The sequence below is a fragment of the Podarcis cretensis genome (genome assembly GCF_951804945.1).
Source record: "Podarcis cretensis genome assembly, chromosome: 1".
Taxonomy (NCBI): Eukaryota; Metazoa; Chordata; class Lepidosauria; order Squamata; family Lacertidae; genus Podarcis; species Podarcis cretensis.
Window position 1 is genome coordinate 36,845,282 of NC_137170.1, and position 24,678 is coordinate 36,869,959.

A 24,678-nucleotide genomic window follows, 5' to 3' on the forward strand; every position below is an offset into this window, starting at 1 on the left:
GAGTGGTTTGTTCAACCCTTGAGATGCAAAGTTCCATTTAGACTAGAGCAGGTCTCTCTGTCTGGTCCTCCAAAAACACCCCTCACTGCTCCTGCTTTGCACTGCGAGTGTTTTTCCCCGGATGGTTTGTCTCTTTGAATGCTTGTAGTCTGAACAGCAAAACAGGGTTTGGAATGTGTATAAAAACTAGCCTACTTGTACAAAGGTAAAATTTACATTTACATTTACACTGGCATGTGGTTCTATGAAAGTTCTCTGGAAAGGAATGCAGCGCTTGGGCTGAAAAAAGGTTTCCCACCTCTAGTTTAAAGATTTTACTCTGGCATATTAATGTAGAATCAGACTGGTAGCCTCTTCATATGGATCAATAGAAGTTAACCTTGTATGTAATTATATTTACATTTTTGGTGTGTCTGAAATTTGTGCATTTAGGACAAAAAAAAATGATTCCAAACAAATATACTGTCTTGCCGTTTATGCAGTTTGCACTTATTTTACCTTTCCCTGACTTCATCTTCCCTGCCACCACATTCTTTTTTTAAAAAAGGTTTATTTAAAATACTTAAACCTCGCTTTTCCTGTTTCTCTGCAGCACATCATACAGCAGTACTGCATATGTGTTGTTGATACGGAAGCTGCTTTTCTGCATGCGCAAGAACACACACCAACAGAGAAAGCTTATTTATGTCTGCAGTACAATATTCCCTAAGTACCAGCAAAAAAGGGGGAAAGAACTGATATTCTGCAAAATCATTATGAACTCTTGTAACATGATCACTAGTTTGTTTGGTGTGATTAATGTGACCTTTGGTTCTTGCGTATCACATGGTAGTAAAGCAGTAAAGCGGGAGAATCAGCACATCTGGAGATAGTTATTTAAGTGCTTTCAATTTTCCCTGTCCCCATTGCATTACATCATCTGATTTTTATTTTGATATATTAATACATTCTTGCATCTTTTCCCATTTATTTCCAGTCACTGCATATTCATAAATCTTAGCAGATTTGACATTCAGGTAGAATGCTCCAACATGTTTTTGTAAAAAAAAATAAGGGTTATAATAGTTAATACAAGATGTCACCACTACATACATCTTTACTGTTTCTTATAACATCTGATACAAAGTGTGATGTGAAGCCATTGTGCTAGGTATCTCCCCATTCTCAGGAATCAATGGCAAGCAGCTTGTGAGACATGCCCAATACCCTAATTTCATGGCACAAATTGTTTGTCTTTGACATGGACTAACAGCAGCTCTCTGCCTCTTATGTCTAGTTTGTATCTGAATTCTATGAGATCTTGCATTTTCATCACTACCAATAAATGTGTGTTCTTACCAATGTGCTTTTATTATTTGCATATTATAAGGCCCAAGTGCCGTATTTTTCCATTCATTATCAACTGTAGCTTTAAAATAAATGTAAAGGCCCAACCTTGCAGGACCTTTTTTCCCCTATGTGACTCATGCCAGCAAGGCAACCTCACTAACACTAACTGCCTCCTCCGGCCAAGATTTGTCCTCTCCTTGCTATTGTAAGCTGCTTTGAACATATATATTTTAAATCAAAAGGCGGCATACAAATAAACGGTGGCTATTTGACCAAGTATTTGTGGAGCTTTCATCCAATGATTCCAGAGCACTTTTCACGATTCCGATTTCTATCTCTGGCTTCTGTTCCTTCAAGGCTTTGCTAACAAGACACAATCCTGTTTTCAATGAGCAGCTTTCACTTCCGCCTACGTGAAGAAGGGGGAAATCAAGAAGGAACCAGGAAGTCCCGTCTCCAGGCTCCTGACACTTGTCGCTCGGCTTCCTCGGCCATCAGCGACTGCAAGCAGGGAGTAGAAGGAGAGCCGGGAGGCGGGACCGCCATCCTTCCCCGGTTTCCTCCGCCGCGGACCATGGCCGACTCGACCCGGGGTCCTTTTGCCCGGGCCCTTTTGCAGCAGTGCCTGCACGCGAGGCTGCAGGTGAAGCCTGCCGAGCCGGGCTCCGAAGCCGAGTGGGTGGAGGTAACGTCTGCACGGGCAGATCTCTCGGGGTTGCCCCGCTTTGATTTCAATAGGGCACCCCCCCACCTTGGCGAGCACAGATCATCGCTTTCTCCTCCTGTCTGCCTGCTCGTCCCTGCCCCCACCAAAATAATAATAATAATAATCATAATCATGACGATGATGATGTTGCCACCGCCGAGTTGATCTTCAATTTGCACATCACCCTGCTTGCTTCCTAAAATAATCAAGATGTCCCGATGGCAATACGGATTATTGCAATAATCGTGAGGATCCCCCCCCCCCCAACTGCCGGAAGTACTTCGCTTCCATGGCTTCTTTCCATCGCTTCCGGAACTCAGGCAAAATCCTGAAACGGAATAGTGGACGTTTTAACGCGTGAAGTTTAAAGCCACGGTTTCTTCTCATATTGCTTAGCATTACAAAGGTGTCTCCCCCTCTCCCCCCCTCCATTTTTTCTTTTTTTGCATGGGGAACGATCGTCATGGAGCGAACTACCTAGTGACCAAAATAGACATTTAACATTTCGGCGAGACTTAATTCTGAGTAGAGATCAGGTTTTTTCACACGTTACACTGATCTCAGGTACGAGCTGTCTCTGCACGTGCTCAGGTGCTAGTATGGAAGAGAGCATAATGGTTGGTTGGTGCAGTTCGACTGTAGTGTACACAAGTGCACAGAAAGTACATCTGCTTAATGTAATGTGTGAACACCCCTACCTACTGAAACGTGGGAAGCTGCCCAAACTTTTTCCCACTAGTACTCCATGGTATTTCACTTAGGTGGTCCACAGCATGTCTGTAAAAATACAATTAGATTCATCTAGCACAGTACTTTACAGTTGCTACAGCAGGCAGAAAAATCAAGTGATTCCTCAGCAATTTTTAGGTTGTAGGGAGCAGGGGACAGAGTTTAGGAACAACCACTGTGTTGGTTCATCTAGCAGCTGATTTCCAGAGTTTTGGGCAGGACTCTTTCTTAGGCTGACCTGGAGACACCAGGAATTGAATCTTGCAGTCTGCCATTGACCGATAGGCCATGCATATTGTGAAAGCACCTGGAGCGGTGAACATTTGACATCTCAGATTTGACGTATTGGATTCAAATTCATCTCTGACCTACCTTACAGGGTGGTTGCAACACTATAAAAATGAGGGTAGTTATCATTATTTTATTAAAATCATATTTACACAATCCCGCAGATGTTACAGGACATTGTGAAGTGACATTAATATTATTGATGGCTTATTTTGTTTTTAATTATCTTTTCCTAAACTGCAGATTAGGCATTATTGTTTCAATACAGCTCATGTTTATTCTGAGATCAGTTTATTTGTACTCTGAAGATTTTGACTGGAGATTCAACTGATAGTCAGAGACTAACAATGTATGGAACATGCTTGCTGCTTGGCTGATTTTTGGCTGAATTAACAATTTGAATACAGTTTGGAAAACCTAAGTCTATATTTTGAGTGTATATCAGACACGTGTATGTCTCAAAATAAACTATGTAACTTTGTATTTGTTTGTTCAAGAAACAGAGAAAATAAAACATTCAGTTCTCTATCAGGGAAGAAGTTGTTTTTAAAAGTATGACATCTGAGACACAAAGAAATATGTATCCCCGATATAAAAATGTTTAATTTTATTCGAGTGTGATCTTTATGGTACTTTCTACAACTTTCCACAAAAAGAAATCTAGCTTGTGACCTTTTAAGTCCTAGATTACCTATTACTTCAGAATCTAGACATGGAAAATAAGTTGCTTTTATTTTGCATACAGAAACATTTCAGTTTACATCTACTGAAATGAATGAGTTATCACAATTAAGGTTTAAATCCTAGACATACTTCCTGGGGAATAAGTCTCATGCATGTCTAAGAAGACATGCATAGGATTGTGGTTTCATGCACAATATTAATAGATCTCTTTAATTACAGTAAAAAACATTGTTTATGGATGTGTAAATATATTTCTTTGTTATTTTGAATAGATACAGCGAGGACTTATAATCTATGTATGTTTCTTCAAAGGGGCTAGTGAAGAAATTATTCCCAAAATGGGTAGGTGTTTAGATAAAATAGTATTTAAAAACAGCCATTTTAAAACGGCACTAAAATATGCAAATAACTGCAGCTGCATCATTGAACCTATCATAAAATAGTAATAAGAACTTGTTTCATGAGATTTTTGTAATGAAAAGCTTTGAATCATTAAAAACTGCTCTCCAGGGAAAGTTCTAAGCAAGTATTTCATTCCGAATCGTTCTGCATACAAGTCCAATGTGCTTTTTAATTAACTTGTTCTTATTAAGGTTTGCTGTTTAATAAGCTTGTTGATGCAGAGTGCGTTATTAATACAGTGCCATATTTAGCTTAAGGCTTGAGGCAGTATTGAAATATAGCCTGAATCAGTAACTATGTTGGTTACTTTCTGTCCTTCTTCTTTTTTATACTGCAGTTTCTTTTGAAATTAAAAATTGTTAAGTGGCACACACTCAGTATCAAGCCTTCTCCTTACAGAAGGCTTGTAGCCAGTGTTGTTCTTCCAAGAAACAGGTACTGCTGATTCCCTTGCGGCCAAAGACTTCTGGCTTTAGCTCCCACTGCGTGAACATGTCAGAAAGGGCTTCACACCTTTGCGCCTTGTTACCTTTTGATCATCTTCTTTTGCAAATGATATGGGTGATGAAGAGCAGCAAAGGGGTTGATTCTTAAAAATTCTTTTGCATTTGTACTTAAGGCGAAGTAGGATTTTAATCATGGGTTATATCCAAAGACGTCTTGTTTGCACAAGGCCTTCTGCTTGCACAATGGAATTTCCCCTCTCTTTGCTCCCCCCACATGCCCCCCAGTATGTTCTGTGGGTTCCCCCAGTCCTCCAGAGCAGATTTAGGGTGGTGTGTTGCATGAACCAAGGAAGGGAGATTGAGGAGAAGTTCTATTGCACAAGTACAAGTCCTGGCACTAACAGATCAGTTTGGTTGGATGCAACCCTATGAGCTTGGACTAGTCTTTCCAAATTAGTTAATAACTTGTGTTATTACAAAGTACTATCTTGTGTACTGCAAAGCATGAGTGAGGACGAACCCAACTTAGATCCCTTCACAGTTATGAAGCTTAAAAGGTAAAGGTAAAGGTACCCCTGCCCGTACGGGCCAGTCTTGACAGACTCTGGGGTTGTGCGCCCATCTCACTTAAGAGGCCAGGGGCCAGCGCTGTCCGGAGACACTTCCGGGTCACGTGGCCAGCGTGACATCGCTGCTCTGGCGAGCCAGAGCCGCACACGGAAACGCTGTTTACCTTCCCGCTGGTAAGCGGTCCCTATTTATCTACTTGCACCCGGAGGTGCTTTCGAACTGCTAGGTTGGCAGGCGCTGGGACCGAGCAGCGGGAGCGCACCCCGCCGCAGGGATTCGAACCGCCGACCTTTCGATCGGCAAGTCCTAGGCGCTGAGGCTTTAACCCACAGCGCCACCTGCGTATGAAGCTTAGGGACAGACTTATCTCTTAGCATAATCTATGACCCACCAGGTTACCAGGAGAGTGAAATGAAGTGAGAATACATAGCTGTCCCTTTTAAGGCTTCAGAATAAGGGTTCAAAAGAAGTATTTATTCATGGCCCATTACGAGACAGTAAAAAAGTATTAAATTAATTGGGCTTAACCTTAATTCGGTTAGAAGTCTTTCTACTTGCTCATTTTTCTTGATATAGAAATGTATACCAGGTAGCCAGTAGAGGGAGCTAATGTACAGGTAAATGTGCTTCTTCTCCACTATTGTATAAGAGGAAACTGGACATTGGAATTCAGGTACTATCCCTGTTTCACGATGCCTGTGTCTTGACTTTTGTCCTTATGGGCAGAATTTAACTTGCTGCATTGCTAATGCATGACCACAAACCTACTAACTGCAATTGTTTTTCCCTTCTCTGTCTTTGCAGTCAATACGCTCGTGAATGTGAAGTTGAGTGAAACAGAAAGCGGCGAATACGTTTCTGTTCTGGATTTGCCAGGCAGCATATTAGTAATACCCCAGGCCACGCTGGGTGGCAAACTGAAGGGGAGAAGAATGCAGTATCATTCCAACATTGAAAAGGAAATCGGGATGGAGCTGTATTCCCAGTTTGTGACTCAGTGTGAACGAGAACTGACTGCAAATACCAAATGTGCAGAGGCTGGGGTTGCTCTCAAGTACGGCACATATGGAAACCGGCAGGTGTTGAAAGTGGATACAAATGGACCTTTCAGTCATATGATTGAGTTCTGAGGAGGGGAAAAGTGATTTTTTTTTTTAAGGACATGCATACTGCCTAAGGAATGTAGCACGGTTGTGTTAAGGAATATAGTTCAATTGATTCTAAGCATTTGAGAGAGAGGAAAAGATTTCAGTAAACCCAGCTAATAAATATATTTAATTCTTTTGAGTTAAAGTGCCTCAAAATGTCTTCCTCCTTCGTGTATGGGACCTAACCAATCAGAGGTTCTCATTTTTTGACAAAAAGAGGCCCAGCTGCAGAACTGTCTTTGAATCTATTATGTTGGTAATGCCACCACTCTCTGTGGGTTGAGGAGTGATGAAACAGGAGATGGCCTTCACTTTGGAGACTCCCAGGTTGTGGCATCGGGTCCATTTTGCACCACCACCATGTGCTTTTTGACACTGAGTCAAGACAAACTTCATTATCCAGGCCTTTGGCTGAGCAAACGTCTGCCCTTCTCCTACATACTGCTATTCTGCAGTGCTGCTTTGCTAGGCCAAGGTAGACTGAGTTCATACCTTTTCTTTTATTGTTTCTTTTTTGTAACCTGCCCTGAGGCAGTGAAGGGTGGGCTATAAGTACAAATAAATAAATCAATATGTATAGTAATAGCCAGTTCCCAGGATTCTATTTTTGTTGCACTCTAACATGACAAAGAAACAAGATGTCCACCATAACAAGGGTGAAGGATGAAGAGACATATTCATGGCCTCTACTTGCTTTCAGCCTATGCCAATGATTAGGTCATCCTTGAACCAAACTATAGCTCTGTAACTTTTCTGTCAGCAGCAGAGCATTACAGATTTTGAGGAAAGATGCAGCAGGTGATGACAGGGTGAACAGCGGGTCTGTTTTGGATCTTTAGCCTTCCATGCATGAGTCAGGCTGAATAGATTGGCACTGCGGTGAGAAATGGTGGCTGAGGCAATTTTGTTGTTGTTTAGTCGTTTAGTCGTGTCCGACTCTTCGTGACCCCATGGACCAGAGCACACCAGGCACTTCTGTCTTTCACTGCCTCCCACAGTTTGGTCAAAGTCATGCTGGTAGCTTCGAGAACACTATACAACCATCTCGTCCTCTCTCGTCCCCTTCTCCTAGTGCCCTCCATCTTTCTCAACATCAGGGTCTTTTCCAGGGAGTCTTCTCTTCTCATGAGGTGGCCAAAGTATTGGAGCCTCAGCTTCACGATCTGGCATTGTCAGCGCCTTGCTCTAACCAACTGAGAAAAGGCCTCTTCTCGTGTTGCCGCCCTCTGGAACTCGTGTGGAAGAGGCACACAAAGAAGAGCCTCAGGTGATGAGCCCAGGGTCCAGGTTGATTCATATGGGGAGAGCTGGTCCTTGAGGCATTACGGTCCTGAGCTGTTTAAGGCTATATAGGTCCAAACCAGCACTTTGAATTGGGCCTGGAAAACTAATTGGCAGCCAGTGCAGTTAGGTTAGGATTGGTGTAATACGCTCAAACTATCTTGCACCGTTGAGCAACCTAGTCACCAAATTCTGCACCTGTTGAAGCTTCCAAACCATCTTCAGAAGCAGCTCTACAGATAGAGTGTTGTAACAATCCAACCTAGAGGTTACCAGAACATAGACAATAGAAGTTTGGCTATCCCTGTCCAGCTAGAGGTGCAGCTGAGCCACCAGCTGAAGCTGATGGAAGGCACTCCACACCACTGAGGGCCACCTGAGCCTCAAGCAACAGCAAAGGATCTAGAAGTACATACAAGCTACATATCTGCTCCTTTGGAGGAGTGAAACCCCTTCAAGAGCAGGCAACCTCCCTTCCATCCAGTCTAAGGAGCCACCCACCAAGAGTGCCTTATCTGGATTGAACTTCAGATTATTGGCTCATTCAGTGCATTAGTAAAGGCATTCTCCACTGATGCATTTAACGGTAAAAACCTCCTTCATGTTACAGTCAGCTGTCTTAGGTCATTATGAGTAATATTAAGCACAAAGTGAATGAAGTTAGTGACTCAGGTTGTTTCACATTTTTTTGGATAGAGTTCAGTCAACAGTCATCATTACAATGCTTGTAGGGATACTTTGGCCTTGGGAAAAACACCCAGAGCAAACAGTGGGCATTACTGCGCCCACCAAATTTGGAGAAACAAATTGGCCAGCATGAAGGCACTTCTGACTCCAATGGCAACAAATCTAAATTACTTTTCCAGTTGCTATCCAGCAGAGCTATTCTGGGTGGTTAAGGTAATGGTGAAACCTGCCTAACAGTCTGCAACATCTGAAGTCTCTGCAGTCTGATGTGACTAGTTTGCAAGGCACTTCAGGAATAAAACCATCAGAAACTCCAATATGTTTTTGTTTACCCAGGCTTACAGGGGATTTGGTTGGCCTGCTAGAGACCCTCACAGTTGCATTCTGCCTATTTGAGGAATCTCTGGTATTTTACTCATGTTGTGGGTTAAAGTGTGACCACACAGTTGTGAATAGTATACAATTAAAATAAATAATATGGTGCCTGACACCAAAAATACCTCAATTCCCTTTTTTGTGGATTTATAAGTAAAGGTAAAGGTACCCCTGCCCGTACGGGCCAGTCGTGTCCGACTCTAGGGTTGCATGCTCATCTCGCTCTAGAGGCCGTGAGCCGGCGCCGTCCGAAGACATTTCCGGGTCACGTGGCCAGTGTGACGAAGCTGCTCTGGCGAGCCAGCACCAGCGCAGCACACGGAAACGCTGTTTACCTTCCCGCTATTAAGTGGTACCTATTTATCTACTTGCACTTAAGAGTGCTTTCGAACTGCTAGGTGGGCAGGAGCTGGGACCGAACAACGGGAGCTCACCCCACCGCGGTGATTCGAACCGCCGATCATACGATCGGCAAGTCCTAGGCACTGAGGTTTTACCTACAGCGCCACCCGCGTCCCTGGATTTATAAGTAACAGGCAACATCTCTGAGGAAAGCATTCCAGAGGCAGATCATTACAATCAAGAATGACATCTCCCCAACTGCCACCTACTTTAGCTTAGCCGGGGCAACATGGAATCATAGAATGATAGAGTTGGAAAGGATCCTGAGGATCACCCTGTCCAAGCCCCTGCAAAGCAGGAATCTTTATGCATGTTCCCCATCCAGTTTGAAACCATACAGGACCCTGCTTAACTTTGCAAATGTGTTAGCAGTTTTATTGCTGCACCACTGTAACATAAAGACAGTCTTTAAGGGACTCCTTCTGGAACCTGGATCCCAAGCTGTAGAGTGCTTTGAAGATAAGCACCAGCACTTTGACCTGTGCCTGCATGGAAAACAAGCCTCAGCCACTTAAGTTTCAATTCAATGCTTTTATTGCTTCCAGGTAGCCCAAGTGACTTTCTATCACAATCAGTTTTGCTACTGTTTGGGTTGTTGGGTTTCTGTCAACGACCAGAACCAATTATCACTCTTAAGAGCATTCACATACATGTTTTTCAAAGTATCTTGGAAATGTATTGAATAGCCTTAAGTGCAGGATTGGGGATGGAGGCACGAAACCCGATGACCAGGCAGTGTCCTGCTGAGTTCATTGGAACACCCAAGTCCAAAGAAGCAAACATTTTGTGGGCTGCCACGCACACGGGTTGTGAACAGAATTGTGTGTGTGGTTGCAGTTAGATCAAATGCAGCAGATCAAATGTATTTCAAAGGGGGCAGTTGTGGCAGCGCAAGAGGGAATGTGGATGTTTTAAAAGACGGCAGTGCCACAAGAAAATGTTTTCTCAAAATAAAAAAATAATGCAGGCTGAAAAAACTAAAAGACTCTTTGCCCTGTCGTCATCTTTTGGTTGCTAAGTGAAGCCCAACTCTCTCAGTCTCAGTCTCTCTTTTAAGGAAAGGAATGGCCCTGGCCTTGAATGAAAGAAAAGTTTGACTCCAGAGCGGAACTAGCGGAGTTATTTGTCTGTGGTTGCCTGGGGCCGGCTCCAAACCAATCCATCCTTGGGGAGGCCGAGACTTTTCAGCCTTGGCAAAGGGAGCGCAGTAGGTGTGAGAATACAGAAGACAACATGGTGCGGCGGGGAGGAGGACCCGACTTCGTCAATAATTCCTGCGAAAACAAATGACAACGGTTTCACCCCTTTCAGGCGAGTTAAAATAAATAAATAAAACATATCTGCACGCCTATTGATTACAGACCAGCATAGCGTTGTCAGAAGAGAGAGAGAGAGAGAAAGTGGAAAGGGGGGAGCAGGCAGTGCGGAGGAGGAGGAGGAGGAGGGGGCGCCTGCTGCGAACTGAAGCAGCCCCGCCATCCGGGAAGGGAGCTTCGGCCCGCCGCGCCACCTTCCTGGCGGGAGCCTCTCTCGGGGCGCGAGGCCTGCGCTTGGCCGCCGCCGGCGTTCGATGGCTCGGGGCCCGATTGCACGGCCCTGAGCGGCTGCTCCCTCCCGCGGGAAAGAGGGAGGGCGCCCCGAGAGGCGGCTCCTCCTCGTCGTCGTCCTCCTGCTGCTGATCCGCGGGGAGGCGCGGGGCTTCCCTGCTTCGCGGTGAGAAGCGGCAGCGGAGGGAGCGCTCGGCTTGCCTGGGACCCCACCCTGCGGAGCCAGCCACGCAGCCCGGCTCCCCCCGCGGAAGCTGCCTGCAGGCCGGCGAGCGGAGGCAGCTCCTCCTTTTCTTTCTTTCTCGGGGCGCAGGAGCCGACCCTGGCCGGCTGGGAGTCCCGTCGGGGCGCTGGTCGGAGGTAAGCTGCTCCGCTGGGGAGCTTTCTGGGGCGGGCTGAGGGGATTCAGCTGCTTGGGGGGGGGGGACGACACGCGTCTGTTCCCCACTGGTGGAGGGTGAGGCGGGTTGGGGGGTAGACTTTAGGTTCAATAAAGAACTGGTGTAGAGAGAGGGGACCACGGCGACCAGTCCCCCCTTGGAACTGGTTTCTAGCCAAAGGCAGGACACCCGTCCCCTCAAAGTTTTCAGGTGTCCTTGCCAAGCCTCCGGACAAGGAAGGAAAGTGTAGCCGGGTTGGAAGGAAAGTGTCAGCCTCTTATAAAGGGCTGGGGTTGCTTGGGTCGAAAAAGAGATATTCCCAAGCCCCGGAAGCCACGGGAAGGGCGCTTATCTCCCCCAGGAAAGCTGCTAGTGGAAGTCCTCGTGGGGTCAGCCTTCAGGATATGTGGAATAAGCACCAGTTTCTGCCTGCAGAGCTAAGCACAGACTCGAGGTCCCTTAAGGCTGAGGACGAGTTACTTGCTGCCGAATTCTTCTTATTGGGGTGGCTGGTAGCCTTGAATGTTTATTTTTATATGTAAAGTAATAATTTTTGTATGCCTCTGTTGATTCTGAGTATGGAGCAGGATAAGGTAAAGGTAAAGGTACCCCTGCCCATACGGGCCAGTCTTGACAGACTCTGGGGTTGTGCGCCCATCTCACTTAAGAGGCCAGGGGCCAGCACTGTCCGGAGACACTTCCGGGTCACGTGGCCAGCGTGACATCGCTGCTCTGGCGAGCCAGAGCCACACACGGAAACGCCGTTTACCTTCCCGCTGGTAAGCGGTCCCTATTTATCTACTTGCACCCGGAGGTGCTTTCGAACTGCTAGGTTGGCAGGCGCTGGGACCGAGCAGCGGGAGCGCACCCCGCCGCAGGGATTCGAACCGCCGACCTTTCGATCGGCAAGCCCTAGGCGTTGAGGCTTTAACCCACAGCGCCAACTGCGTCCCATGGAGCAGGATGGGGGGGTGGCTATTCTAGACTTACTAAATGCAAGTTGTAAGGGTGTAATTTTGCGGCTTGTGGAATGAATAAATAAATACAGGCTCCTAATGGGCAAGATATTCTGGCTGCCCCGTATCATGTTGCTTTGTACAAAACGTGTTCTGTCAGGCCTCTAGGAGGACAAAGAGGAGGACACTTTATTTTTGTTTTGTTTTACTTTGGATCAGTCAATCTGGAGTTCATCATAACATAACAAGAACCCTAAAGGGTTAGGGCAATGGTCTGGCATCCTTTTCTCAATAGCATCCAACCAGATACCTATGGGAAGCCTGCAAGGAGGACCGGAGCACAACAGCAGGCCCCCCACCTGTACACTCTTTGATTCCTAGCAACTCGGATTCAGTGGCATGCTGCCTCTGACAGTGGAGTCAGTATGTCACTGTGGCTAGGAGCCATTGGTAGCTTTATTTTCCATAAATTCGTCTCTAATCCTTTTTAAAAGCTGTCCAAGTCGGTGGCAATCACTACTTCTTCCTGAGAAGATTGTACATACTGCCTAGATTAAAGGTGTTGGAAAAACCCACCCTTTAACCACTTGGTTGGTGGAAAAGCTTAAAGCTTGCAATCTTCCTTCCAGTTGAACTCACTGAGGCTTACAAGCTGCATAGTGTGTTAAGGAGCAACACAGAGATCTTGAGCATGCACGTTAGGAAATGCCCTGTTGCTTTTATTCATGTGATTAATTAGCTACACCTTCATCACATGGACATCCTTGGAAGGAGGGGTTCACCCTAGCAAAATAGAAACAATACACGAACTGCACAAAATCAGCAAAACTGCAGAGTAAAGAACATTCAGCATAATTAAGACACCGTGGATAACACTTAAACAATGCCTAAGCTTGGGTGAATAAAAATACCTGGTGCCAAGTTGACATCAATGTAGAAGAAGAAGAAGAGTTTGGATTTGATATCCCGCCTTTCACTCCCCTTCAGGAGTCTCAAAGCGGCTAACATTCTCCTTTCCCTTCCTGCCCCACAACAAACACTCTGTGAGGTGAGTGGGGCTGAGAGACTTCAAAGAAGTGTGACTGGCCCAAGGTCACCCAGCAGCTGCATGGGGAGGAGCGGAGACGCGAACCCGGTTCCCCAGATTACGAGACTACCACTCTTAACCACTACACCACATTGGCTCTCCAGAGAACTCTTCTCTGGGAAGAATTTCCCAATGAACTGAAATGGTTGTCTCCCCAGTTGCCACCCTCCGTACCTTAGAAGATGGAGGCATACTCAGGAAAGTTCTTAGGGTGATATTGGTCAGACTGGTATAGGAAAATACGATCCAACAAGTACTTTGTATTTAAACTTTTAAAGTGAGTGCCCCCACTTTGAATTAAGCTCAGAAATGGGTCAGGAGTCAGTGAAGCTGATTCAACACCAAGAAGACATAGTTCCAGCACCCATTCCCAGTTAGCAGCTGCTTCTGAAGTCAGCCTCATGTTCAGAATCAGCACAGTTCAGTGGTTTACTGGGGAGTATTGAACACAAAGTTACGTAAAGTCTAAGACAAAATGAGAGCGGCTAAGTATTAATTCTGCTGGTATATATTGTGATATGCAGCCTAGTGGATATATTTCTGTGTGTGTTGTATCCATTTAGACCAACAGTATAGTCTGAAGGCACATGCGGCAACAACGTTGTTAAAGTTATCGCTGCTTGAGTCTAGCCAGCGTTGGAATGGGAGACCCAGTTTTGCCATCATGAATTCTCTAGAGCAGCCTTGCCCAACCTGGTGCCTGCCAGATGTTTTGGACTACAGCTCCCATCATCCCTGTAGTCCAAAACATCTGGAGGGTGCCAGTTTGGGAAAGTTTACTCTGAAGGAAAGGTGGGATTCATTTTTCATTTTACCATAAGTTTCTCATGAAAGAGAGCAGGTGCTAACACTCACACACAGAAATTTTCCAAGTAAAGAGTCAGTGAAACGTCTTGAGGAGCTATGGCTCAGTATCAATATATTTCTCAGAGTGGCCTGCATTTTATATGTATTATTGCCTGACTCTTGACTTGTATGAGACAGCCTGGTAACCAGTTACTGACTTGCTGGCCTGGTGGGAGGGATACTTATTAGGAGTTGACGCCTAATAAGTCAAATGCTACATCCTCCTTTCTTTTATACCAGCAAGAAAATGATGCTCCTGCTGTTTGTGATGTTTGAATGGTGACATGTGCAATATTGCAGCCTTTCTTTGAGGAACAAGGTGGCAGAGCAAAGCACAACTTTGCAAAAACAATCTACCAAGCTGCAGAAGCAATTTCTACTTGCTGATGTGGCTGTGTCAAATGAGGGTTTGAAAGTTGCTACATGAAGTAAAAAAGGCACAGCTTTGCTGTTGAAAATAAAATCTTATGACCTCTGTATCTGGAAAGCATGTTAAGAAAAATGGATGGCTGGACTAGGAACCTAAAGGTTTTATTTAATATTTTTATTGTACTGTGGGCTTCAATCTGAAGTCCACCCTGGGATAGGTGGTGAAAGGAAGGCAAAATACATAGCACTTGGCATTTAGATCAGGAGGAGCTGTTCCTTAAATGTATTCCATTTCTTTACAATCACATTTACCAGTGCTATTTTATCATAGTTACAAATAACAGAACTGACATGTTGTTTCATCTGACAAAATGGGAATAGGAATATACAGTAGAAGGGGGACCTGCAACAAATTTTTGCAGGGTGGAGTGCTCTTGTTCAGTGTGTTTCAGCCAGTCAGTCAAGCCCTCCTCAGAGACCCTCTTTTCCCACCCTCAACAGCCACTCAGCATTCTGTGGCCAGTGAGCCTACTCGTACTCATGGGGTGTTTGGGTGCTCCTCTCCTTATGTTTTCCCAGCCCTAAAGGTTTTTGGTATTTCCACAAACCTCAGGGTTCCATTCTTGTGGACAGTGCAGTTTTGGCAACATAAGCAGCATCAATTAAGCCTGAAGTTTGGAAATGGAGAACTGGACATTGTCTTGTCCTGAGAAGTAAAGATGAACTATGCTATGCAAGAGCAAAGGCAATCATAACTTCAAGTTAGGTTTGTCAATTTGGAAGATATAATCTCAGAAATGTAGAGTCTGAATGCATTAAAATGAAACAGAGAAAGCGGGAAACTTTAGGTTGAGTTTATCTAGGTTATGCCACTCATGAATGTATATGTGCTTCAGTAGAAAGAAGTTTTAATACCCTGCCACCCGCTAATAAAAAATATTACCTTGTATAAACAATCTTATTTCCTTGTTGCAGTTGCACCGTCATTTATATATGTATGCAATTATTCTTACAGTGAAATACTAACCATGTCTATTCACAATAAGTTCTGTGGAATTCAGTTAGGCTTACTACCAGATAATAGAGTTAGGATTGCAGCCTTAGTCAGAAAAAGGGTGTTTCCTTTATATGAGCAAGCATGGAAATTGCAGCACATACACACAACACTTCCCCTCCCCCCAAGTTACAGATTTTGGCAGTAAAAAGGTTTCTTGGTTTAAATAAATAATATACATACTTACATACATACATTATGATGCAGGGATATTTTCCCTATGCCTTTTTTCAGTCCTGTCCAGAAAACTTTATTGAGATTTCTCAAATAAACAAAAATTACTAATAACAAACAAGACACATAAGACATACCTTTACGATGAACTTAGTCTTGGTGGTACTTGTGAATGCACAGGAAAAAAGAGAAAACTCAAACAATCATGAATAAATTATCCAGACAGTAATATGGAAAGCCATCAAAGATAATTTATAGATTTTAAGTTAAAGCCCAAACACACAACACTTAAACTCCTTACTATCTTCATGTGTTTGCTAGAATCAAACACAATCAAATTCATGTCTGTTCAGAAGTATACCCTGTTTTGTTCACTAGGGCTTACTCCTACGTAAGTGTATAGGATTGACTCCTCAGGTTTGAATTATATAAACACTTTGTTTCAATACGTGCAGGACAAATTGATTGTATAGGTGGCAAACTGGGCATGTACATCAGGCTATCGTGGAAACAAATCCTTGGTATGTCTGCAGAATCACATTTGCACCTGGTAAAAAGATAGCTATGCCTACACACATTGCTAGGAGATTTTGGATCAGATGCCACTGTAATTCCTAAGGCGTTGGATAGCATTAAATGTCTCATCGTATCTTTGAAAGGCTTGTGCCAGTTTGGACCTAGTAGCTATATAGCATTGGGGAATAGCCCCTAATAATGTAACAGGAATCACGCAGCTCACAAATCCGTTTGCTTTGCCATGCTACCCCTGAAATATAACTTCAGAAATATAAGCATCATTTTTATGTAGATCAATTTGCAAAATTCCATGAGAAATGTCTTATCTTGTGTGTTTACCTGGAATTAAGCTTATGGATTTCAATAATACTTCCTAAGTGAGCTTAGAAAGATCACAACCTAAGTGTAAATTATAGATAACTTAAATTGTACACTAGAGGAGTTTATTTCTATGTTTAGAAAGCATCTAGCATAACAGTATAAATAATAAATAGGACCTTTCTCTTGAATTACATCAGATAATCAGATCTCACTGGACTGCCCAGTTGCATTCATGTTAGCTCTCATCTGAGCTGTAGAAATTCCTCCCTTCCTCCACTAATTCATTCTGTTAGAAAATAAAGAAGATATCCTTGTGCCCTATGGAGAATCCTCTTTTATTTTTTCTGTTCCCTCTGCCCCATCCAAGATACATATATTTGTACCCCATAACCAGTATTCCTGAGGAAATCTACTTCCAGAAGGAAATAAATCAACCTCTGTATCTTGATAAGGGGGGGGGGGGACTTACCAGATTTTGCGTTTTGTATCCTCCTTTATAAATTCCAATTAAAACTGAAAGCAGAAATAAATTGTGGTTCGACATATAACTGAATCATGCTCAGAAGGTAGAGTCATTTACAGTACTATTGTATTCCTAGCTCAAGTACTAGCTCTGGGTGTAATTTGAACCTGGGTGAATATATTTTTCAAGAATAGCTCTTTCTTTAGTTCATGTGTGTGTGTGTGTGTGTGTGTGTGTGTGTTTTTCACGGTCCTTGGAGATCAAGGGGATGTGTGTTAAAAGATGTGATCTACCTTCTTTAACCTGGATGGTTCTGGTGTTGTTGACATGAGTAATTCTGCAGTTAAAAATAGGGTGCAAACTTAATTTATAGCAGTAGGATGTTGGTGTATATTGATCTACATTTTGTTCATGTAGAATTGGTGTTTATTGTTACATGTAGCTATTCCATTTTGATGTGTGCAGCAAATGTTACAGTAAATATGAGCACATGATCTGGTCTGTCTAACTGCTCCTTCCTGGCTACCTTTTCCATGTAATTTTGTAATATTGCTAATTGTGTGCTTACTCAATAGTGTGGGTGAGGGCCTATTAGCAAATGCAACTTGCTGCTTGAAATCTCTGTGAGTTGTGATACCACTGCTTATCTGTTTTTCTTGAAACTCCCAAATAATTATTTCTTCTCATAAAGTAGTAAGGTGTATTGTGACAGTATTTCTTCCTATAGGCATTTTTGATTGGCTACTGTGAGAAAAGGATGCTGAACTAGATGGGCTATTGGCCTGATCCAACACTTCTTCTGATGCATATGATGATAACAGTGCTGAAAATTAATTTATGGCACCCTGGTCTTCTAAATGAGCATTATTGAGAAGAAGCAAAATACCTTGCACATCCTTTCTAGATGTTTGGCAGCTATAAAATTGTACCTATGATGCTGGTGACTGTTCCACAGGTTCTGTTTCAGTTGAAATGTGTCACCCTGGGCTCCTTTGGGAGAAAGGATGGGGTGGAAATTGAATAAATAACAGCAATATGTTACAAATGTTCTAGCAAAGTGATCACTGTACCTCATTCTGACTTTTTTTTTTTTTTTGCTGGAGGAGAAGCTCTTAAGATTGAGCATTAAAATTCAAACATTCTGTGATTTAATATATTTGTGTTTGTGCAGGTATTCCATTTCGTTCATCCTGTGAATACTAATATCCCTTAGCTACAGTCTTGTGTCTTCATGAGTGGCTTTCACATAGTGAGAAAGAAACGCTTTAAGGCATGGAGTTGGCTCACAGCTTTTTGCTTAATAAAGAGGCCTATAACCAACTGGGCGAATTTCAGAAAGCAGAGTTTGTTTTCGAGTGGCTGAGGTTTTTGGAAAAACTTTTGCCAGCAACCAGCCGGGTGAGTATTGTACAACTGGAATGAAATAACATTTTGAGAAAATTGTCTTTTTAAAATACTTTCATCTCCTAAGTGGACCACAATCCTAACCAGTGTGTGCTGGGGAGAAGTCGTTGTTTAGCCAAAGATAGGGGACTGGTAAGGGTTGGCTAGATGGCAGAAGCAGTGTGGTGTGTGTGCATCCGATTTTGAGACTGACTTAGACTTGAATGGGTCTGAGCCTAGTTCAGAAAGGGGTGAGGCTTTTCAAGCAGAGGATGTTCACATTCAGACCCAACCACAATTTGAACTTAGCCTTGTCTCTAACTGTAAAACCAAACTTGTGTATTTTATCTTATATTTTATACTGTGAACTGCCCTGAGATCTAGTGATGAAGGGCAGTATATGAATTTAAATAAATAAATGAACTACTTATTCTTTTTATGTTTTCAGGCTGATATAAAGGAAAAACAGAGCAAACTTGTTGAACAGCTGATATCTTTATTAACCAGTTCCCCAGGACCTCCTGCCAGACAGCTTATTGCCAAGAATCTTGCTATAATATATAGCACTGGGGACACGTTTTCTGTGCACCAAACAATTGATAAATGCAATGAACTTATTCGTAGTAAAGATGATTCACCAAGCTATCTGCCTACAAAACTGTAAGTCTGGAAAGGTCCTGTGAAGTCATATTAGAATATTCCTCCTTCATTTTAAAACAGCAAAGTGTCTGTGGCGCATTAAATAAAAACTAACAAATTGATTGTGAGGAGCTCTGTAATTGATAGCAGGAGTGACTTCCGGTTTCTGTCGACCCAGGCAAGAGAGTCATAGTGGGCTCCACTTGCTATACCGTACTACGCACAGGCCTTTCCTCCCCTTTCCTCCTGTCCTTTTTTCTCATTACATCCCTTTGCAGGAACGAGACTAAAATGGGGTGATGGAGTAGAATGGTCCAAACAGATCCCATATTCATTGGTGCAGCTAGAGAGTTTGAGCCGATATGGTAGCAGAGACTGCCATGAAAAATGTTATCATTGCTAGGTGTATGGAGATGAATTCACAATATATGAATGTTCCAGAAGGCTTTGGAAGGGGGAGTAGAAGGCATACATGGTCTTGGAATCACGAGAGAGCAGGAGGAAGTCCTGCTGAGAAAAATCCCTTCAAGCTCAAGAGGAGGACCAGAAAGCTCAATCCCAATGAGATAGGAAAGGCATGCTGGGATCCTTCTGGCCTCGTAGCTTTGCTCATTGGTAGGTCCACATGGGCTAGTCCATCACACCCATTTATGTTGGCTTGTTGCTTGTTATGGCCATCACCATTGCTTGCATTTGCTGGACACACTCTAATGGGTGGCAAGGCAAATCAGGAGGGGAGAACAGTAAGCAACAGTGGCTGTTGCTCCCCCTCACTACAGCTGGGCTTCAGCTATGTGCCCTGACAGATACCCAGCTGTGCTAACTGATGGTGACAGGGATGGACAAGAGCCTACTTTTTCAGACATGCCTGATATTAAAGTTTATGCCAATGCCACAATGTCGCTGGTTTTGCGGGGGTGGGTTATGCATAGAATCATAGAATCATAGAATCATAGAGTTGGAAGAGACCACAAGGGCCATCGAGTCCAACCCCCTGCCAAACAGGAAACACCATCAGAGCACTCCTGACATATGGTTGTCAAGCCTCTGCTTAAAGACCTCCAAAGAAGGAGACTCCACCACACTCCTTGGCAGCAAATTCCACTGTGGAACAGCTCTTACTGTCAGGAAGTTCTTCCTAATGTTTAGGTGGAATCTTCTTTCTTGTAGTTTGGAACCATTGCTCCGTGTCCGCTTCTCTGGAGCAGCAGAAAACAACCTTTCTCCCTCCTCTATGTGACATCCTTTTATATATTTGAACATGGCTATCATATCACCCCTTAACCTCCTCTTCTCCAGGCTAAACATGCCCAGCTCCCTTAGCCGTTCCTCATAAGGCATCGTTTCCAGGCCTTTGACCATTTTGGTTGCCCTCCTCTGGACACGTTCCAGTTTGTCAGTGTCCTTCTTGCATCACAGACCTCCTGTTGTTTTGTGACAGAGCAGATGAACATAGCTGCCCTGGTGATCTGGCTTATTTCTATATTCAGATAGATCCATTAAGTTGTAAACTGCCTTGAAAGAGGATCATCCAATTTTTTCCTTTTTCTGTATGATTGTGAAATCAGTTTAGCTTTTTTTAAAAAAAGTGTTGATCATGCAATTTAGCAATACAGTAGTTTACTTCCTAAGTAATTTAATACTAAATTGCTTTTTGTAATTGTAAGCTTCAGTTGTGCATGATAAAATGCTGGCATCGTATAACTTACTAAGAACATTTTGTTAAACATATGTTGATTGACTGCCATTTCCCCCCCTTTCCTATTCTCTGTTTTTTTAAAAGTGCTGCAGTGGTTTGTTTGGGCTATTTGTACAAAAAACTGGGAAGAATTTTGGGCAACAGCTTTGTGGATACTGTCGGGAATATCCTTAAAGCAATGAAGAATGCAGAGGTAAGGAAGCATGAAACAAGTTGGGTGGGTTGACAGTTGGAAAAAATGCCCAAAGAAGACTTATTTCTAGAACATTATATTTATTAGGAGGAAATGTTTCCCAATAGGAGAGTGCTGTTTGATTATGAGGCTTGACAATTACTTTTGGGTGCATATTTTTAGAGTCATCTTTCTATTGCTGCCCAGGGCTCCTTTGGGAGGAAGAGAAGAATATAAATTGAATGGATGAATGAATTTTAAATAAGCATAAATTATTGTATAAGATGAAATAATATTATTAATTCATTAACATACTTGCAAAGCTACTTTAATCTTGAATCAAACTTCATAAATAAATCTGTTTTGCTTTAGAAGAGTATTCCTCCTATAGAATTTGAGATCTCGAATAGTGCAGAGACTAGAATGCTGCGGTTTGTGTGAGATAATTAATCTTCCAGTTTCCACTCCTGCCATGAAGTTCACTAAGGGGCCTTGGGCTTGGGCAAGATCTCTCAATCTAGCTTACCTCACATGATTTCAGTAATGCTAAAAACATTACTCTAAACTTGCTCAAGGAAGAATGGGATGAAAATGTAACTAATGAGTAGATAAAATAATGTCCTTTAGTTGAAAACCACATGACCTTTTTCTCTTGTCTTGTTAGTCTCAAGGGCGGTATGAGATCATGCTAAGTTTGCAAAATATATTGAAAGGTCTGGGAGTTGCTGCTATTCCATGTCACAGAGATATTTACAAAGCTGCCCGTTCATGCTTAACTGATAGATCAATGGCAGTTCGCTGTGCTGCTGCAAAGGTAAAGTGCCCTATTAATTGTTTTTAGTAATTAATCTTCCTGTATACAGTTGCATATGTTAAATGGAGGATAAAAGAAAATCAATTGTCTCCCTCTCTCTCACGGCACAGAAAAGATTTTTCTTACATTTTGCAATTCAGTTGGTAAAAAATACATCCATGTAATATTTTTGCTAGGAAGCTTTTTCCACCATGAACATAAATGGCTGTATTTTTGGTCAGTTTTCTGTGCAACCTGTATTGTAGAATTTGTACATCTTATCCAGCTGTACTTTTTATCATGATTATGATTAAATTTATATACCACCCTATACCCGGAGGTCTTAGGGTGGTTCATAGAACAAAAACAAAATATAAAACCACGAAATATATACTGTATTTTTTGCTCTATAAGACTCACTTTTTCCCTCCTAAAAAGTAAGGGGAAATGTGTGTGCGTCTTATGGAGAGAATGCAGGCTGCGCAGCTATCCCAGAAGCCAGAACAGCAAGAGGGATCACTGCTTTGCTGTTCTAGCTTCTGGGATTCAGAATATTTTTTTTTCTTGTTTTCCTCCTCCAAAAACTAGGTGCGTCTTATGGTCTGGTGCATCTTATAGAGCGAACAATACAGTAATCAAAATAAAAACAAAATAGCCCCCTTTTTTTTAAAGGGCATAGGATTTTGCAGTCTTGACTGCCATTGTATAAATAAAGCCCCACAGATTAGAGTAAAAAGCACATGTTTTAGTAATCGGGTCAAGTTTTATTATTTTATTCCTTTTTTCTTTTACATTTATATCTCACCTTTTCCTCAAGGAGCTTAAGTTCTCTTCCTGTGTTCAGTCTACAGTCAATTTATAAGCAAAGTATAAATTCACATGAACAGATTTTTTTAAAAAAAACAGTTTGAATTTGTGTGATTTGAAGTTACTATTAATTCCTATATATTACAAACTTGTATTAGCACTCTGGCCCAGAAGGTGTTGAATATCTTGTCACCAAAGTGCATCACCCTGCCAAGTTTAGAATATTTTAAAATAATGTACACCAGTCCTTTCATTTTTTAAAAATAATTTTATTTATATACCGTATTTTTCTGTCTATAAGATGCCCCCATGTATAAGACGCCCCCTATTTTGGGGGACTCTGATTTAATAAAATGTAGGGAGATGTATCTGTGTATAAGACACCCCCAACTTTTTGACATTATTTTTTAGGAAAAGAACCTAGTCTTATACATGGAAAAATACGGTAATTGATTTTACAACATACAAGAATTCAAAAAACCCCACAAACAAATTGATCTGTTTGCCTCATACCTGTCAGTGGTTGTGTAGCCACATTCTGCACTAATCGAAGCTTCTGAACCATTTTCAAAGTCAGCTCCGTATAAAGCACATTGCAGTAGTGCAATCTTGAGATCAGCAGAACATGATTACCTTAGCCAGGTTATCCTTGCTTAGATAAGGGTGGTAATTGGACCACCAGCTTAAGCTGGCAGAAGACACTCCACAGTTCATTGCATTGCACTTGTGCAAAAAAGACTGAACCTATTTCTTTTCTTGTTTCCCTGTTTTTGTTTTTGTTTTTGTTTTATATAGTGTCTTCTTGAACTGCAGAGCGAAGCAAGTTTTATGTGGAGTACAGACCTGGATAGTGTTGTAACTCTGTGTTTTAAATCGTTTGAAGGGTCAAATTATGGTGTACGAATTGCTGTTTCTAAGCTTTTAGGCAGTGTGTTAGTGAGTGCTGTAACATCTAAACAAGGTGGCACAGGTAAATTTATTTGGGTTTCTTTCTTCCTATGTCGATGTGAGAAAATAAATAATAATAATATAATATATTATTTATACCCCACCCATCTGGCTGGGTTTCCCCAGCCACTCTGGGCGGTTTCCAACAGAAGATTAAAACATCAGTCACTAAAAGCTTCCCTAAACAGGGCTGTAATGTAGAAATTATTGGCAAACTGCAGTAAATAGTGAACAGCCTTCAAAATAGATGTGGTTTTAACAAATGACAATATATTGTATATGATCCCCACTGCCATGTGAAGGTTTCAGTCACTTGCTGGAATTAAAATGCAATCAGAACATATACGGTTAGGATTTAAGAATAACTTCATTTGAAAGACACATGCACACAGCTTCACACAAGCATAGAAAGAAGAAACAAAACATACGTTTCTTGCATTCTCAGGGTAGCAGAAATTAAAAGTAGCAATGGTGTTCTGTCAGCCCGTACTCTCAAACTCATACCGATAGGAGCAGGGCTTCAGTCCTAAAGACCTCTCTGTCTGTCTCTGCCTCTGTGTGTGTCTCTCTCTCCCCCCCCCCCCCCACACACCCTGAGCACACTTCTCTAGTTTTTAAAACCTTGGCATCCGTACAAGGTGGTGTACCTCAAGTGCAGTACCCCATTGGCTCACTGTCTGAGCTTTCTCCCCATGTGACTTTGCCCTACACCCTAGAAATCAGATGTGTGCTGAGTGTTTCAACAAGACTGGTCCTTGTACTTTTCCATTCTTATACAAACCCACCCATAAACCTGACCACATCTAAACTTCCAGTTGACAACTGGAAACTGATTTCAGATGACTAAGCTTATATATAAGATGCATTCGGCTGTAGCTAAAGAGGGATGCGGGTGGTGCTGTAGTCTAAACCACAGAGCCTAGGGCTTGCCAATCAGATGGTTGGCGGTTCGAATCTTGTGACGGGGTGAGCTCCCGTTGTTTGGTCCCAGCTCCTGCCCACCTAGCAGTTTGAAAGCACATCAAAGTGCAAGTAGATAATTAGGTACCGCTCCGGTGGGAAGGTAAACGGCGTTTCCGTGTGCTGCTCTGGTTTTCCAGAAGCGGCTTAGTCGTGCTGGCCACATGACCCAGAAGCTGTATGCCGGCTCCCTCGGCCTATAGAGCGAGATGAGCGCCGCAACCCCAGAGTCGTCCGCGACTGGACCCTAATGGTCAGGGGTACCTTTACCTGTAAAGAGATCGATTATAGATGCAAATAAATCCATAACAGTTTATCCATGGGATATAGGAGTCAGCAGCATTGGCATGATCTATTGTGTTCCAAAATGGGCATCACTGTGGATAAACACCCAAGGCAGACAAGGCAGGGAATAACAGAAGGAAAAAGAGAGAAATGGCAGTTAATATAGGGGTGGAATGACTGTGAAGTCATGTTTCAACTTGAATAGCCTGTTCCTAATTGAAGCACTCCTTAG

The 24,678-nt window shown here is 42.7% G+C and overlaps 2 protein-coding genes across 5 annotated transcripts in view; both read left to right on the forward strand.

Moving 5' to 3' along the window:
- Positions 1–1,455: 1,455 nt before the first annotated feature.
- Positions 1,456–6,447, forward strand: DTD2 (D-aminoacyl-tRNA deacylase 2). Of its 2 annotated transcripts, none has more exons than XM_079955458.1 (3): positions 1,456–2,014; positions 4,009–4,078; positions 5,959–6,447. In XM_079955458.1, exons 1-3 carry the CDS (start codon positions 1,718–1,720, stop codon positions 6,282–6,284), a joined length of 693 nt encoding a protein of 230 aa, XP_079811584.1. In that variant the 5' UTR covers positions 1,456–1,717; the 3' UTR covers positions 6,285–6,447. The 2 variants fall into 2 exon arrangements, with proteins under 2 accessions (XP_079811584.1, XP_079811585.1); XM_079955459.1 differs by having other exon boundaries at positions 1,485–1,972.
- A 4,384-nt stretch (positions 6,448–10,831) lies between these two features.
- HEATR5A (HEAT repeat containing 5A) overlaps positions 10,832–24,678 on the forward strand; it is a 62,612-nt gene continuing 48,765 nt past the window's right edge. For 2 of the 3 annotated variants that reach the window (XM_079954255.1, XM_079954256.1), the window contains exons 1-6: positions 10,832–10,954; positions 17,932–18,158; positions 18,592–18,803; positions 20,566–20,674; positions 21,318–21,467; positions 23,049–23,223. In XM_079954255.1, coding sequence (XP_079810381.1) covers positions 18,033–18,158; positions 18,592–18,803; positions 20,566–20,674; positions 21,318–21,467; positions 23,049–23,223 — 772 coding nt within the window. In that variant the 5' untranslated portion in view covers positions 10,832–10,954; positions 17,932–18,032. Of the gene's footprint in view, positions 10,955–17,931; positions 18,159–18,591; positions 18,804–18,878; positions 19,217–20,565; positions 20,675–21,317; positions 21,468–23,048; positions 23,224–24,678 lie in introns of those variants that run through there. The other variant, XM_079954257.1, reaches the window with a different exon arrangement.